General features: G+C 38.0%; 1 protein-coding gene across 13 annotated transcripts in view; it reads right to left on the bottom strand.

The window, feature by feature from the left end:
• KDM6A (lysine demethylase 6A) overlaps positions 1–18,565 on the bottom strand; it is a 151,347-nt gene that overhangs the window by 104,600 nt on the left and 28,182 nt on the right. For all 13 annotated transcript variants that reach the window (XR_003544672.2, XR_003544675.2, XR_003544673.2 and 10 more), the window contains exons 3-4: positions 12,902–13,010; positions 443–492 (exon numbers count right to left, since the gene is read on the bottom strand). Coding sequence is in view for 7 of the 13 variants with exons in the window: in XM_027742044.2 (XP_027597845.1) it covers positions 443–492; positions 12,902–13,010 (159 nt within the window). In the remaining 6 variants the exon portion in view is untranslated. The remainder of the gene's footprint in view (positions 1–442; positions 493–12,901; positions 13,011–18,565) is intronic.

Raw genomic sequence — 18,565 nt, 5'->3', positions numbered from 1 at the left:
GAAAAGGTCTTATATAAACAATTTGGTGCCTGTGAAAACAAAAATCAACCTGAGAACATTTTTCCTAGTACAGGTCAAACACCTGCACAGCAGCTTTCAAGTGGTTCTGATGCTCTCAATACTCACATATATCCAAATATCTGTGCTGCATAAAAAAACCCTGAAGTAATGGATAATGATGGTTAAAAAAAAATTAAATCTAAAACTTGTCAACTTAATTGAGTGCTGTTTTCAACACATGGTGTGAAGATGTATTTCCACTGAGATTTCTTATAAATTGTACATATAGGTGAACATTTACATTAAGACCCAATTAGTATGTCAAAGAGTAATTGCAGGCAGATACTCCCAACTTACATTGAACAGCATCTACTTTAAAAATTCAAACATTTACAGCAATACATTAAAACAGGGAAAAAAAAAAAAGGCAGCATATACAGACCTTCCAGTAGTCAGATTGTAAACTGTAGTACCTCTGGTATGCAGATAATGCTGTAGGAAAGAAAAATGAATGTTCAATTTGTTTTGTTTCATTTTCTTTGAAGAAAAAAGATAGAAAACCTTAAGAGTCAGAATACACAACACTAAAATAATAAATGGTTTAATAAAAGTTACACTGCCATGATAAGTACACTGTTGTGGGCAATGCATTCCTTAAGATTATAATTTTGTTTTATGAAACGTCAACCCAAAAGTATATTTATTATTAATCTTACAAATGTAAATCAAGCAATATTTTAAAGAAAACCTATAACAAAGAAATCATTTGAAATTTTGGGATTTTCATCCTGGACAAAGCTGTTGTAAGATTTAAAAATTTAATCATGTAGCTCATTTACCATGCTCCCTGATGCCCTGTAATTTCTAAAGAACTGGTGAGGAGGGACATACAAAGAGAAATCAATTTTACATGCCCTTTCATTCTGTAACTAGAGAAGCAGAAGCAAGTGGGGGCAAAAAAGCTTCCATTTTATTCAGCAGCGAGGACCAAGACTAACCTGGAAATCAGCGCTAAGAACAGCTCTGCTCAGTGGAATATCAGCTCTACTTAGCAACCAATTTCTCAAATCACTATTCCTGCTCCCTCTTCCCCACTAAAAATTCTGGTTGATTCATCTTGCCCCTTTGGCTAACAGGCTGCACCAGACCAGAACACAAACTGGTTTTGTGTTTTCCCAGGAACATGGCACTAGGAACCACCCAAAAATGAAGACCTTTAAGTAAAGACTCCCTGTAGAAAACATCAAGGTATTGATTTTTCAAGTGTTTGCTCTTTAAAAATTGTTTCTACACAGTATGCATTTTCCAAACAATAAAAAAAGGCAACTCCTTCTTTGAAAAACTATAAGCACTGTACAGATTAAAACAGTAGAGAACAACATGTATTTTATGTTGATATATTTTATTTTATGTTGATATATTTCCTGAAAGCACCATGTCCCTAAATTTTAATACCTTTCAATACCTGTCCTGAATATTCATTTCTGTAACTTAAGTCCTTGAGTTTAATTGAAATAAGAACAACATACACATAACAATAAAGCACACAGTTTTCACTTAAAAATAAACCTTCGCACTCACCTGTCTACAGAGTCTCACAACCTTTTTCTGTAAACTCATACATGCTGAACAATGCCCAGAAATTTCCCCTCACCACTGAAACGCTTGTGAAGCCAATTTCTAATTTTGACCCTTTAAACTGTGACTCATTTACATGCCCAGAGTAGAAAAATAAACTCGGGCATCTGGACATTATTAACATGCAATATGTTTAAATGTTTACGTGCAACTTACACAAACAAAATCACTGAAAAATAAAAGTCTTCCACAATTTAAGAATACAATTCCTCCTCCACTCCCCCAAAAAAATTTGGTACAAACTGAAGGATATGACTGCAGTCTAACAATGTAAGTTTAAGAACATTAAAAATAAGCATATTTCAGTCACATTCTGTAATTATGTTATAAAGGGCATTCACAATAACACAAAACATCCTCCTACCCCAAAACAGTCCTTCTAGATTCAACTTCTTCCAGGTATCATTAATAACTTTTCATCAAAAAGGAATAATTAGGTTCTGAACATGGTAATGACTTTTCTTTCCCGAACAGGAACACACACACACACACACCGAAACAGTTTTGTAATGCACCACACTTTAAAAAAAAGGAAAAAAGGATTTTTTTTTTTTTTACTCAAGCAGTACCTATCCCCATTTTAAAGGTTAAAGCATATTTCAAACACTGAGGTCAGCACCACCATATTATGCAAGATTAGGAAACTGAGAACTTCTCTTAAACCATTATTTTTTAACAAAGTAACTACTGCAGTCAAATATACAATGTATATGGATAAAATAAAAACATGAAAAGAACATTAAATACAATGCTAAAGACTTACACTATGAAAATAAAAGGGAGAACTTCTTCACTGTAGCTGTTAAAATATACAGGGAGCACCCACATGAGCATATATAATTAAAGAAGAGAGATGGAATATGTTTTCAGATAGCAGTTAAGGTACTGCTAATAAGTTTATAAAATGTCAACAGTATAAAAAAATATATAAATGAATAGAAGACCTTAAAAAGAACAGGAAAAAAAGAAGAAAGCAAGAGAGAAACTGCTCAGAAACAAACTTGCCCAGGCCAATTTTAGCACCTTCATTTAATATAGGGAAATGTTATTACAGAAAGGAGACTTTGCTCCATGATATTCTACAGTTTTCAGTGAGAGTGCTGGTGTTTGCCAATGACTTTCTCTTCCATTCTTCAATAAAGTTGAGCAACTTCCCATAGGAACAGCTGAAGTGACCATTTCGACGTGCCAAGCTCATGTTACAAATAAAACCAAGCACATGGAAAGCATGGACTGCTGAAGGAGAATTCATCTTTACATGCTAAGAAGATAAAGCCTCTATTCAAAGGAAGGTCACTTTACTCTTCCAGAGGAATTCAGAGGACACCACAGTCACCATCAGGGTCTGAAGTGCCCAGTCCTACCTCTGGGTTCAGCAAGCCCCAGGGATCCAGGCTTTGCCTCCAGGCCAACAGTATTGTGCTCCTACTGAACTTCTTGCAGATGAAATGCTAAAATTCTCAAGAGTTGTGCTGAAAATGCATAAGGATGAATCATGGGGGCTTCCCTAACACCAGAGGTAAACGTCCCTTTCCTCCTTATGGAAGTCAGACAACTAGAAACTGCTGTTGATGCACGATTTCAGTATTTAACAAGTGCTCGACTTCCAGTAAGTTACCCATGAAACATTACTTCAGCCCCCTTTACATCTGGATTAAATATCTGCTCCAAGAGCACTCAAGCTCTGCTGAAAAGGACTAAAGGAACAGAAAAAGAGAATTCAAGAAAATGGTTTTGAGGGTTTTTTTTGCCAGAGCCCACCTGAAACATCCCTAATCAAGCATATCCCCCTAAGAAGAATCTTGCATATAAGATGTCAGAAATCAAATTATGAAAGCAAGATTTTTGAAGAACTAAACCAACCTAGTTTAAAAGCAGACTATGAACCATAAATTTGAACCCTACCCTACCTACTCAGAACTTCCTAGTCCCTGAGTGAGCCACCAGGAAGAAGACATTTATCCTTAATTCAACGGTGCACAAATTAGTAGCTTTTCTAAAAAATGTATCCTGGAACTACAAGCAACTTCTCCTTTAAATTAACTTTGTATCTATAGGAAATGAGTGCAAATCCCTCAAAATGCAAACCTTATCCTGGAATAAGAAGAAAAAAAGAGCAACTGGATCTGCTCAAGATCAAGCAACAGGAACTTTACACAAGTCCCTCTGTGAAACACAGAGTGTGCTCCTGGTTTACAAAAAAGTGAAAAAAACAGTCACTTGTGTCATGCACCACATTAGCAATATTAAAAAACCACAAACAAACAAAAACAAACAAAAAAATCCCCTCAGCACTAAATGCTGCAATGTCATTTGCACCTTTACTTTCCACCCAAGACTGGTCATTCCAAGGTGATACAAGTTTTGTCACAGAACGATTCTATCAACTACTGCCCCTCTTTCAAAACAGGGTCAACTCTCATTTTTACAGATACAAGTAAATTACCCCATTTCAGTTAAAATGTCCTTTCGAAACATTATTAAATGAGTGCTTTGAAATCACTTTTGGGCACAGCAGGATCCTGCAGACAATCTTCTGATTAGGAACTTATTATTGAGCTTTTCCAATCCAGAAGTTTGCCACTAAACTCTTACACATATGGAACTGTTGAAGGACATAAGAGTTTCTTTTTTCCACATGCGAAACACTCCTGAGCATCCAGAAAATGCAGGCCTGGACTCAGAAAGAACAGGACTGAGTGTCAGCTCAGTAGGACAATTACATTTGCAAAATTATCTAGTCAACCACAGAAAACTCTCTTAAAAACACAAAGCTGACAGATCACATTCAGACATTTAAAACAATACTGGACGAGTGACCCAAGAATTCCTAAAAGTGCTCAGTTACCTATTTCCCTCTTTCTCTCTAGTATTTCATTACTCATTGTATCAGTTTATACATCTCTCTCCAAATCCTTGCAATTTACATTATTTTCCTGACATAGTTATGATCACATTTTTGAAAACCATTAAACCTGCTGAGTGGCAGACACAGCATTTGCATCCTTCCCTAAAGAGGGCGGGGAAGGGGTACACCCCTAAGGCATATGTAGTTTTTCAAATCAATCACCATCAGCTATACTGCCTGATGAAAAGAAAAGAATGCTTACCTAAAATAGCTCTGAAAAACAAACACTGCCTTCCTAAAAGAATTACAGCTACTGATCAGTAAGAATCCTCCTCAGCTCAGGTTTGCTTCAGAACCTGTCTTTAATCCTCAGGCACCTAATGCAGAGCTGACCCTCAGTAAGTTCACACAGAGTCTATTGGTTTCCTCTTCTTCCAGGTTTTTACAGACACCCAGAACTACCCACTTTGCAGTGTGTGGGGTTACTTTAACCCTGACAGCCTTTATTATGTGCCCTGTAAGAGTTTGGCTTCCTCTCCTACCAAGAGATCAAGGGATATGTCAGAATCAAAACATGGGTAACACTTCTTTCTCATCTACCCCTGTTTAAGATTCCTTGTGATTCTATCACATAGGGAATACACAACAGATTTGACATAATTATCATGTAGGTGGTTTCGGGATCTTATTTATTTTTAATCTACTTAATTTCCTAAGAAATTGGCAAAACTTTATAAAATGCATAGTTGTTTCAGTAATAAGACAATCTCTCTTCATGCCAAGAGTCTAAATACATAACCTAAACAAACAAGAAAGGTGAAAATGGGGAGCAAAATGTCTAGACTGAATGACACCCACCCACCTGTCATCTTTAGCACTTTTCATCACAAATCATGCAATCACCGAAGGATGGCTTTTATGATCTGCTCCAACAAACCTACTTTTTGATACCTTAAAATTTAAGAGGCCTTCTAAAGTGAGTTTGAGTATTTTAGTGCTTGAGTAAGGAAAAAGTGAACTAGATACTAACACCATCTAGTGGCACCTTGCAAGGCTAAATGTGACTAACACACTTTTGGCTAACTGAACTTGAAAACCAGCAAGCATTAACTGGATGACATACCCCTAAAAGGAAAAGTTTAAAACAACCCAAAGCTCCATATTGTTTTGTGTAAATCAATATGTGTTTTCTTAAATAGAATTATTTTTATTTTAATTTTTATGCAAGCACTAGTTGATGTGAAAACGAATAGTAAGATAGAAAATTAACTGAAGAACTGCACAATGGAAGCATGAAAAGGGCTCATCTTTTGCTTTAAATCTGACTACTTCCAGGAAAAAATAAATCTTCATTAAACACTTAGGAGACATATGCAGAATGTAGAAACAGCTTATTACATAGTGCAACGTTTACCCACAACAGTGTTTTAACCTAGCAAGATGAACATTGCTGAAACACAAAATTTAAGAAGTCAAAAGGTGAGGAAATTCCAAGGCTGAGTCAATGGAATTGACTTCACAGGGTACAAAACTGGCTGGACAGCCGGGCCCGGAGAGTGGTGGGGAATGGAGTTCCATCCAGCTGGCAGCCCATCACCAGTGGGGTTCCCCAGGACTCAGTCTGGGGCTCAGTCCTGTTTAATATCATCATCAACCACCTGGACAAGGGTTGGAGGGCTGAGGCCAATGGTGTGAGGTTCAACAAGGCCAAGTGCCAGGTCCTGCCCTTGGGTCACAACAATCCCCTGCAGCACTACAGGCAGAGGGGATGGAAAGCTGCCCGGTGAAAAGGATCTGGGGGTGCTGGCTGACAGCAGCTGAACAAGAGCCAGTGTGTGTCCACGTGGCCAAGAAGGCCACTGACACCTGGGCTTGTATCAGTGTGTCCAGCAGGGCCAGAGCAGTGACCCTCCCCCTGTACTCGGCACTGGTGAGGCCACACCTCAAATCCTGGGTTCGGTTTTGGGCCCCTCGTGACAAGAAGGACATTGAGGTGCTGGAGTGAGTCCAGAGAAGGGCAACAGAACTGGGGAAGGGTCTGGAACACAAGTCCTATGAGGAATGGCTGAGGAAGCTGGGGGTGTTCAGCCAGGAGAAAAGGAGGCTCAGGAGAGACCTTGATCATACTCTACAACTCCCTGAAAGGTGGTTGTAGCCAGGTGGGGGGTGGATTGGTCTCTTCTTCCAAGTAACCAGTGACAGGACAAGAAGAAATGGCCTCAAGTTGCACCAGGTGAGGTTTTGATTGGATATATGGAAAAATTTTGTCACCCAAGGGGGTTGTGAAGCACTGGAACGGGTTGTCCAGGGAAGTGGTGGAGTCCCCATCCCTGGAGGTATTTAAAAGATGTGTAGATGCATTGCATGGGGACAAGGTTTAGTGGTGGACTTCGCAGTGCTGGGTGAACAATTGGACTGGGTGATCTTAAAGGCCTTTTCCATCCTACTTGATTCTGCAATTCTATAATAACCAAAAAAATGTTGTGAAAGTGAGAGCAGCAAAAAGTCAGCTCAGGTCTTTTGTTCTAAGGCCTCAGGCAAGAGGTTGCTCCCTGTTTCCTCCAGAGATTTGTGCTGAAAGTACCGAAGAGACCATCAAAGAAGCCTAAAACATGTCTTCCTTATAACACAGAATGAAGGCAGACACACAAAGGCAACAGAAGCATACATTTATGAAAGAAAAATCAGCAAACAGTCCTCTAAGAAATATTATTAACAACTGCACATCCTCATCTGGAAATACAATGCAGCCAAGTGGTGTGAAGCTCACTGTCCCAAGAAGTATTAAATGTGTACATACACAAGAGTTTGGCAAGAAGTTTACAGATCCTTTAGGTCATGAACTCTAATGAAGGGTCTTAAAATACTGAGAATATTAGTGAAGAAGAAACCCAATGGATTCTCATCAAGCTCAAAAATCCTTCAAAGAGCAAATTCCCCCAGAGGAATTTTAACAATTAAGTGCTTATTTAGAACACTGCCCCAAATAAAAATTTTCAGACAACCAGTCAACGACCATGGCACAAGTGTCTTTTATAATAAAATTGTCTACTGCTAAACTTTGCTCCACACACATACAATTTAAAAAGAACATTTTAATGATCTAGGCTTAAGATAACATTCTTCTTTCCACAGCAATCTGATGTAATGGTTTGAAACACCTGAAAATAAACCACCTAAAATTTAACTCCATCCTGAAGATGAAATAAACAGCTCTAAATAGAAGCAACTCAAATTCTACCAATTATTACCAATTACAAACAACAAAATAAAAATCCTTAAACCTAAAAATCACACTAACTTGAAAACAGTCATGTCCTGTTCAACTCATTCAGGTGGCTTTGCTGCTTAAAATCCATTTGAGTTCTTCAGGACTCATCAGTAAGACAGAACAGCCTGGCAGCAGCCAATACATAAACCCTGTTTATGCTGGGAAGTTCTCCCTTATGTTTCATAAAATGACTCCTACTATCCTGTACCTCAGAGCACAGCACATGGAAATGCTCCCTAATGACAATACTTTCCTTCAAATTCCTAGAAGACTAAGACACTAAACACCAGAGAAATTCTCTACAGAACTGCAACTGCCTTGCAAGCACACAATTTTACACATGAACAATCAAAAAATGTTTAAATTTTGTGTTTAAGCTGCATCTTAATAAATGAGCTGCTCAATAAACATTCTGGGGTTTTTCTGGCTTTTTTTTTTTTTTTTTTAAATTTTAGCTTAACAATTACTAAAAAAAATTCATTCCCCTGCACTAAGAAACACTATCTTCTATAAAATATTTTTATATTAGTGCTTTTGACAATGCAGTCGCTACCTATAATCAAAATAAGTATTGCTAAAACTGTTCAGACATATCACATTTAGAAACGTGAACACCACTTGAGTACAGCAATAAGAATTATTTGAGTGCAGTATTTATTGTGCTTTAGTAACTGTGGCATGAGTAATTGCATGTTTGTCCCAAATCATTCATTAATCGCATTTTCTACTTCCAGGAATTTTGCTTAGAGAACAGCAATTCAAGGAGGCAAATTATGAAAGCACATCACCACTTGTGCAACCGTCCTCCAAGTCACGGGCTGGAACACGGTCAACACATGTGACCCTTCTACAAAAGGGATGAAAGGTTCCCTAAGGAAAACCCAGATGATGTGAGAGTCCATGAGCTCATTAAACAGCAGTCAGCTAGATCCCAAACCTGAAGCATCACTACCTACACACTCTGTACTTCTTATGGAAAGCAGAGTCATGAAATAAAAAATAACCTCCAACTAGTGATGTAGCATCAGTTTCCTTCAAGAGTAGAGCAAATAATTTTGGTAAAAACCCAGCTCTCCCAAGGAATGCAGTAGCAAACTAAGTTCACAGGTTTACACCAGGGAGTCCTATCCCGATTCCCAATGCTCCCAGCATCCCAAAGCCTCCATGACAACCCATCTGCCTCCTCCAGCAAAACCCAAGGCTGAGGTTTCACATTCTGGGGCAACTGCATCACATTTTTGTGCTGGGTTATTTTTCAGTTGGATCAGTTCCCCACACAGCTGCAGGCTCAGCTGTGCCAGCACAGACACGGGGGTGCCACTACAGGCACGCCCAGGAACAACGGCTTTGGGAGCCTCCGGAACAATCCAACAGCTGGGGAAGAGCTGCCTCATTAAAAAAGAAAGGAGGAAGACATCAGATTAGAGTTAAGACAATGCTACTGAGGAAACAAAATACTTCTCACTGAGAGGAGAGAACATTCCCATTTTGGGAAACCCTGAAGCCAGATTCTGACCAGTCACAATCAAGACGAGGAAAGCTGAGCATAGAACCCACCTTGAGCATATGGGCTAAGCTGGATCCACCTGCCTTGGTCAGAAGTATCTGAACTCAAGTCACTGGCTCACAGGATTCAGAATATGCAAAAAGGATCTTCTCCTAACAGCAGCAGAGTGCCACTACAACAAGACAACTCCATTCCATGACTCCGGAGAAAACCCTTTAGGTATCAACAGCCCTTCAAACTTATTACATTTTGGAAAAACTACAGGCTGCAGACCAGCTTCAGACATTTTAAAGGCTAGGAATTACATTGGGATATTCCAATCTAAGCTCAGATATAATGAGAAGGAATCTCATCCAGTAATTTCTGATGTGTATTCAACTTCTGCTGGAGACAAGTACTTCTTTTTAGGGAAAAAAACAAAAGAAAGAGCATATTAAATCTGGACTTCAGTGGCCACATGACAGAAAACATAATGCACTTCAAGGGAAATTACTATATCATTTAACAGGTTTCATTAAAAATATAAATATATATGCTAAATATACTGAAGAGTTCAGCAGACATCAACTTCCTGCACTTTCAAAGGCAGCCTGTCCCTCACTGATATCCTCTGTGTATACACAGCAAGGGCTGTGCCTGGTTAGCTCCAATAATGTTGGTTTTATTCTGCAACCTGTCATGAATCTTTCTCAAGGTCACTCTTTTGCAGGGTATGAATCCTAGCTCTTATAAAGAAACAACCTACAGGTTTTTTTACCACACTCAAAAGAAGGTATTAGCTCCATAAAAATACTAATACATAACAAATGCATCCGACTGCACGGTCCTTGGTTGTCAAAGTATTTGTGGAAAAAATGAGAGGGAGATCAAGAGGAAAAACTATCAACATGAAAACCAGATCTCCATCAACCCAGCACTGCTTCACCTTGACCACTGATACCAGTTCTGCAGTCAACTAACCATTTTGTTCTGCTTCACACAAATTTTATTGCATTTTTAAACAAAAACTTTTGCCTTTATTAAAAAACTTTTGTCTTTATAAACTTTTGCCTTTATTAAAGACACACTTTCTACATTATATACAAAGGTGTACATATTTCTTGAAGGTATTTAATTAAATAATGGGCTTCCAAGAAAAAATAAAAGTTGTGCAGCATTACTCATGCTGCTATCTTGTGATATTTTATTAATTACATCCAATGTATTAAACACATCAACCTCTCCATAACTTTCTTCAAGACTGACTTCAGTTTTATAGTTCTGAAGATCATGCTTCTTCAGTAGTTTATACTTCTGGAACTTCAGGACTTAAAAACTGGATAAAATATACATTAGTGAGATCAAAACATTCTGAACTCCCTTTTCTGTTGCAAATCATTTAAAATTTAACTATAATTGCAACTAGAATGTATGATAATTAAGTAACAGAATCCATAGCATGGAATAAAATTTATTTTTATTTTAAATTTATAATGCAACACAAGCATTCTACTTCTTTCAAATAACAGTAGTAAATTAATTATAGAACACCTATGACTTTTTGCATTGAGGATAATACTCTTACAGTCTTTGGTACTGGAGTTCAAAAACTGTTGTGAATAGGCACATGTGTCCCTCACTTAATTAAAAAACCCTTTAACTTCTCTTTTCACATCGATTTAAATTTCTCCAGTATTATTTTCACTACTACCCCATTTTTTAAAAAATAAAGATACACCTTTCTTTTTTTTAATACTCCACAACTAAAAAAATTTTTTCTCTTCCTGAGACTTCTTTCATGATTGAGATGGGACTTTAAATAGGCATCTAAGAAAGTTTAAAGTATTTTAATTCAGATTTTTAATGCCTAGATGTTTCTTCCCACATAGTTCTGCTCATGTTCATTTACAGTTCTGGTATTTTGAATCATCATTTGGATTTTTTAATGCTTGTTCTTAAAAACCATATGCAGAGTACAAAGCAGACTCCCCATCAGAAAACCCTGCCTCTGATCCATAGCAACACCTGGTCCTGTCACTCTTAACTGCTATCAACTCAAAAGCAGAGTTAATACAGTTCAGCCCATAATCCTGTGCTGGTTTTGCTAAGTAAAACATATCTAGTAAGTCATACTGCACTCACATCACACCTAATTGTATTAGGCTAATCAGGAACAGCACTGTAAGCTGTTTGCAGAGGGGGTGGCAGAGTTTTCTTAAAATAAAACAAAACAAAATAAACACAAAAACATAGGATCAGCCTATTACTTAGTAGATTCCACAGCAAACATGTTGTCATGTTCCCTTCACATTTTCCCATGGCTCTGGACTTGGTGTAACCAGAGGTTACATTACACTAGTTGGCTGGGATGAGGTACAAGACAGATGCCTCCATCACCTAAACCCTTCTGAATTTTCAGACTGAATTCAGATAACTGCAAATTCCTCCTGAGTTATCTCAAATCTAATCACTTCTCACTTCAAAAATGAAGGTCCAGGAGCCCAAACTCACACTGGTTTATGTCAGACACAGTGAACCAGTGGACTCAGACACTGCTGTGAAACAATCCACAGCCAGCCTGAGTCACTGAGCAGTGCTTTTGAACTACCATCACTGGTAATTCATTTCCCTGTTTCTACATCCCAAGGTAATTGTAAACTACTATTTTTGTTTGGAAAAGGGCATGGGGTGGGAGTACACATTTACAGGGCGTGAGTGTTGTTTGCTTTCCCCGATACAAAGTCAACCAGAACTGTATTCATATCAAAATCAAAAAGCAAAAACAATGAAAAAGGACTCCCCATTAAAAAAAAAAATATTCCACCCTGTTCTAACTAGCTCTCACCCACACCTCTGAAAGGCAGGCAGGCATCAGACACTGGGACTGACAGCCAGTGTGCAATGAAGTGGAAACAGGACAAGCTGAAGGTCTGACCCTGTACCTCTGTCAGCAACACAGCAGAGTGTCTCTGGGAATCCACCCCACTACCAAAAACCACTGTGCTGACCCACAAGCAACACAGCACAAGTATACATAAGGTTCTGTGTCCACTGGCTGCAATCGTGGCCAAAACCATTTCACCAATTTCAAAGACTGATGGAGCAGACCTAAAAAACCCCCCACCCACCCCCAAGCCCTTACAACCCATTCTTCTAATCAATACTTAGAACTTCAAACAACCTCTGTGTGCAGACTTTTGCTGCCAAATTAACACTCTCAGCCCAGCCTTACCTGTTGAGGTTGTGGACATACATCAAGCACTAAGACAGGCTCTCATTCTAAGCCCCTCTGTCCCCCACCATCCCAATAATCCTTCAGAGGCCTCGGGGGTTCAACTGCTTGTGCAGTCATGGAATAAAGAACCAGAAAAACAAAGCAGGCACTGTGCTACAACTGCACAAACTTAAGAAGTTTCATATTCATACCTGAACCAGTAGTGCTTTGGTTTGATTATTTTTTTTCATTAAGGAAAAAAAAAAGAGAAGTAAGAATACAACTGTTTTTCATAAAGACATCACCAGTCTTAATTCTTTCACAGGCTTTGAAATATAGTACAAACCAAGAAAACAGTGAGTTATCCCAATGTTTTTCATTCTGCTGTGTCACACCAAAGAACAATCCCCAAAGACATTTATCAGAAGAAATAAAAAGCCTTACCTTTTGGATAATCTTCCAATAAGAGGTTGAAGTGACCTAACTGACAAAAGAAATCAGACTCGACCTTTCCTTCAGCTTTCAAAATTAGCGATTCATAGCAGCGAACAGCCTGGGAAAAAGAAATACAAGGTTTTCAAAATTCTGTATTTAACTAAGGCAAATAATACATTTTCTGAGAAATAATAAAGTTTCTTATTAGCCTGCAGGACAAGAAGTCTACAAACACTCTCAGTAACACAGCATCACTTTTCAAAGAAGAAATGTAATATTTAAGACGGAACAGATTCAGAAGCTCACTGATTGTAATGCAAATCAAAACAAATCTGGTTTATTTGTGGACATTCAATTTCCCCAACACAAAACAAACCTCTAACTTTGATAATGGCTTTTTTCATTTAAAAAAAAAAAAAATCAATGAAATGCAAAATGATTGATTTTGTTGATTTATTATTTCCAATCTGCAAGAAAGAAACATCTCTGATTTTGTTCTCGTTCTGTGTTGTTTTTTTTCCCCTAAGAAAATTCATTTTTCCTTCTACCAGTTATTTCATTCATTTTTGCTTAACTGCAGAACACACTATCTCAACATGCTTGCTTAGACAATTTATGCACCTTCCCATTTATTTCCCAAGACCTCATTCTTTTCAATTACCTCTATCATGTCATAAAATACAGCTTATTACCTTCTACTTACTACACAGTTAATGCAGACTAAGTAAAGGTAAAGTTAGAAACGTAAATCCAATTAGAAATTAATTTTACTTTGAGAAAAGTTGCCCCAGAAGCTTTTAAGTGGCACACACAAAGGTTGTTCTGTGCTACAACATATATTTTTAACAAATTGAATTGACACCTTCTATTCACTAGAATGGCCATGACCTTTAACCTATTACATCCTTACTTCACGATACTATTTATACTTTGGGAATGAATGAGTAAATAAATAAATAAAATCAGTTTCCCAACTTTCTGAAATTCCAGTTTCTTGAGTTTGAACTTACTGGCCATTAAACCGAAGCAGTTGGATAAACCTAAATGGAAGGAAGGTCCTTTGTCCCAGCAGACAACTTCACACTTTTCAAAAGCCTGACACACTTCCAATGAATTCTAACTCTAGCTCGTTAATCCATGACTTTCACCACCTCATGGTCTGATTAAGTTTCAGATTTGGTTGCAGTTATGAACGGCTTGATTTTAATAGATCACAATAATCATAAGCCCCAATACTTAATCTGAAATGGGGGGTAGGGGAAGAAAAAAAAAAATCAAGCTGAATACTCAATTAGCAGTCTTGTCCATATTTAAAATCTACTTTGTGTAAACTTGTATTAATTACAGAACTGAGAAATGCCAAAAATTAAATGAGGAAATGTTAAGAAATAGTTTAAACACACCTGTCGAGAATCCAAATCACTGATCTAATTTGTTATGTGCAGATCTCAATTTATATCCCAAGACTGAGATATATCACACACTTCCATTTACTTCCAAGTCCAGAAAAGCCTTATCTTATGGCTGTTTTCAGAGGCTAAGTTCTGATGAATAAAAACAAAGCGATGCTGCTACAGAACTGCAGCTGTATGTGTGGTATTACAATGATTTAATAAAGCCATTTAAATTACATATTTCAAACTCTGCAGCTCTTTGGCCATATTCCAAAGAGTTCAAATTGAGATGTGTATTTGCCTCTACATCAAAGAACTGCTACAGCACTTTTCCTTCATGTTGCAAGTTTTGCCTTAGCAAACTGCACTGGAAGGACTATAATTCTGTCCACTGTTGATCAAAGCTACTATTCCTTTAATTTCATTTCCATTACTATCAATACCTCTTGGAGTCAGTCCTAACTCTCAACCTAAAGTATATGATCCTTGAAATCAGAAGCAAAGCATACAAATCTAAAGTAAGTTTCTCAAATCTGTGTATGTACTGACTCGCAACATCAGACTCACCAGCTGAACCTGCTCCCACCTGCAAGTATTTTAATGCAGAATCTTGGTTTTGGGGCTGTGCTTCCTCTCTCCACTTTTTGGTCTCATCTCTCCATTTGTACAAATTGTAACAAAATTCTTGGTAGTGCCCCTAATGTTACTGTCAGATTGATTTGTAGACAGGCTTTCTGTTTTACCTGCTGCAGCTGCTGAAGAGAATATTCACACTACAATAGTTTCTTAAATTAATATTTTGTCTTCTCCAATTCAGTCACTGTTCAGAGCATATAGAAACTGCCACCACAGCAGGTAGCTTAGAAAAACTGTGGAGAGGAAGTTGAGGTAGTTTATTTCCTGAATTAGATGGCTACAGTTATTTGAAGAGAACCTGACTTCATGAACAAATATAACAGGATTTTTCTGTACAGATGTTCAAGGAAATTATAAATCACACAAACTTAAACATCTCAGCATCTGGGGACCTTCAGTGTTTCCCCAGCTCCTTTTTAAGCAAACCCTCATTAAAAGATGTATCACAAGTATCTGAAGCACTGTGTATAGCACGGGTACAAAAACCTGTGCCCAAGCCTTTCACACATCTCAGATCAATTCTCAACGAGGCAGACTTTCCTTTGCCTTAGAATACACACTGAACATACTGCTAAGCCATCTCACTAATGCAGGAACAAAGCAAGGCCCAAGACTCCAGAACTTCCCCTTTAAGCCTCAGTTAACTGTAAGTTTTCTGTTCCTGTAAGACCAACTCAGTTACACCATTAAAAGCAAACCCTCCCAGCCCACCTCTAACCTGTTTGCAACATCATCAGGAAAACACTTGTTTTTATGCAACCTTAACTTGTGAAGGTTGGTTGTTTCAAATGCATTTTTTAAATTCTTTGAGCACATTGTAACGAAATGAAACAGAAACTAAACCCAAGCTTTATTTCCTTGGCGGGAACACCAAGTCAGCCTCCCTGTCTCAGGTTAGTCCCTGTGTGGCTCTTGGTTCTTCCCAGTAGATTCACCCAGACAAACTGATTTATCCAACTTTGGTTTTGGTCAAGAAACTTTCTTCCCCATCAGACCAGTCTAAAAGTATCTTAACAAAGTAATAAGTACTTTTCTGCACAGTTAGGAATTTGTCTCTTTGTTGAATGAACAGATGTAAAGAGGGAGGACGCAACTACATGTATTTGTATATGATTTCTTTGAAGGAATAATCAAAAGATCAAGTTTCAGTGGATCTTTAACTGCCAAGGCCATCTATTACACCACTTGTGCAACCCATTTAAATTATCCAGAGACACCAAGAATTCAGAGGAAGTTAAAAACCCCTGAGGTTTTTATGTATTGTTATTTCTCCACACTATATGATAGCTAAGTGCATTCAGTGGAGTCAGCCTTGAGAACTGTTAATATTGACAAATTACCAAGAAAGGGAAAGAGCCTGGAATGAAAAGGGAGATTGCTATACAACATCATACGCTTCCTTCCCTTTGTTCAAGGCTGCATGAAGATAAAAGGGAAACCTGAAGAATTTAGGAGCTTGGCAAAATAAGCACCCGCAGCTACTTTGCAGTGTGGCAACCAGAGAAGGAGCAGGAAACCAACACAGGAATGGCTGCAGGAAACAAACTGGTTTATATGACACCAAAAAAAGTAACAATCTTCATGCTGTTTGCCAGCTTCACACTTTTTGTATTTGCCATACTAATTCCCTCTTGTGACATTAGAGTTCGTGATGGGGGGCATCCTGATTTCACAAATTCAGCCACCAATTCTCAGGACACCTTTAAATACAACATAGTGAAGAAAAAGGCTTACTGTATTTGCCAGCTTGGAAAAAGCCAGCAGAACACTCACATGTGTTCACAAAAGGAATTCTAGTATCACCTTTAAAATGTGCTACCAAACCCCTGTGTGCTCACTACTTATCATTCCAAAGAGAAAGGAATGATATATTTTTTCTATCTGTTGTAAGATCATTGACCCCCCTCCCCCTCCCCACACTCACAAAAAAAGCCCCAAACGAAACCAAACCAACCCCATAAAGCAAATGCCAGTTTTGGCTCTTATGAACATCATGTCATTTCATGAATAAAAGACCCTAGATTTGGGAATATACCATAACAAGTAAGTAAATAAATAAATAAACCCAACCCAAAACAATCTAACAGATAAAACCAGAATTCTAAATATTGTATACAGGAGTCACTGAAACACATTACAGCTCTGCTTTATAAGGGAAAAGGAAGGACAATGTTATTTCTACTTCAACTAATACGAAGGAAAAAAACTTTACCATTATCACTGGTTGTAATTATTTCTATTTTGCAGCACAAATTCAAACTACTGCTAAAAAAGTGTACTAAAAAGAAGGGGGTGGGGGGAAAAAAATCAATACAGCTTGTTTGAATTGTTTCTAAAGAAGACAGTGGACTGATATTCTTTCTCAATCATGACAAGCATGACTGACTATGAAAGCAAGCAGGGCTAAATGGTCAAACATGACAAGATGTTAATTCTTTAATATATTAATCATACAAAAATTGGGGAGTGCTCTAAGTCAGCAGATTTTTACTTAAAACAGAAAAAACACTGGCAACCACGGAGAACCAAAAAGCTAGCAATTTAAACTGTTAGCATGGCAACAGCTGGGCAGTAATATACAGTGAAAGATGTTATTTGAATTTTACTGGGTAATAAATGAACAGCTCAAGAAAAAGACAGCGTTTTAATGCAGACAATATAGCGTAAAATGACAAATTCAAAGCCTCAAGATGTTCAAGATGTTCCTAGAACCTTCAAGTTCACAAGAGAAAACACTACTGTATGGATGAACTGGGGGAGAGTGACAAAAAACCAGTTGCTGCTCCATTTTTCTTGATTCTCCAGTGATCCAACTGGGCTTTGAGAGCAAGTAATGAAAACTGGAAGCACGAAGAAGATTCCATGAAAAAATTTGAAGAGGGAGATGTCAGTGGACTCTTCACAAATGAAATACATACTACACTAATGGTTCGAAATGGAACATTAATTAGGTCTTAAAGGATATTTTATCCTCCTGGAAAATGAAATAACTACGTGGCCACTGAGGTGATGGTCACACAGTCCACTACCAGTCAGTCAGAGGGTACCCACAGACCAGAAAGGCAGAAGTGTCTGTGTGTGCTGGGCTCGTTTCCCTACCTCAGTGTCAACAGAGGATGTTCCAAAATGCTTCTCTTCCCACCCCCTTCTCCAAGCCAGGTGATTTTGTAACAATGACAGCTACTGCCCCAAGAACCTCCTGGTGCAGTTCCAGCTCATGCTCTGCAGCAACACAAGTGTGCACAAGGCAAAGATCACTTCAGCTAAGCAAGAAGATGACAACCCTGAATTCCTCAGAAACTGAACTATTTTTTCCACCATAAACATCACCTCCTGAGCTGTAGATGACTTAAAAGAACACCTCATTTACCTCTGCAGAGAAAAGCATACCATTCTTATTTGACTGAAGATAACCTAAATTAATGCAGCAGCTCCTCCACTGAAATCTCTCATATTATATACTGGCACAATATTCTTAAATTCCCCTACTTTCTCACTCCATATCAATTCCCACTCCAGCTTTTCAAGCTTCTTTATATGCTCTGTCTTTGTGATGCTCATATTGCGTTATAAAATTTCCCCCTCGGTTTAGCACGTTGACTCTCTTGTATTTCATGTATGGACTATACTATACAAAAGCCTC

Source organism: Pipra filicauda, unplaced genomic scaffold (assembly GCF_003945595.2).
Source record: "Pipra filicauda isolate LSUMZ 115617 unplaced genomic scaffold, ASM394559v2 scaffold18_size4552066_pilon, whole genome shotgun sequence".
In the NCBI taxonomy this organism is placed as follows: Eukaryota; Metazoa; Chordata; class Aves; order Passeriformes; family Pipridae; genus Pipra; species Pipra filicauda.
Note: the sequence above shows the minus strand (reverse complement) of the source record. Positions and strands in the feature narration are given on the sequence as shown.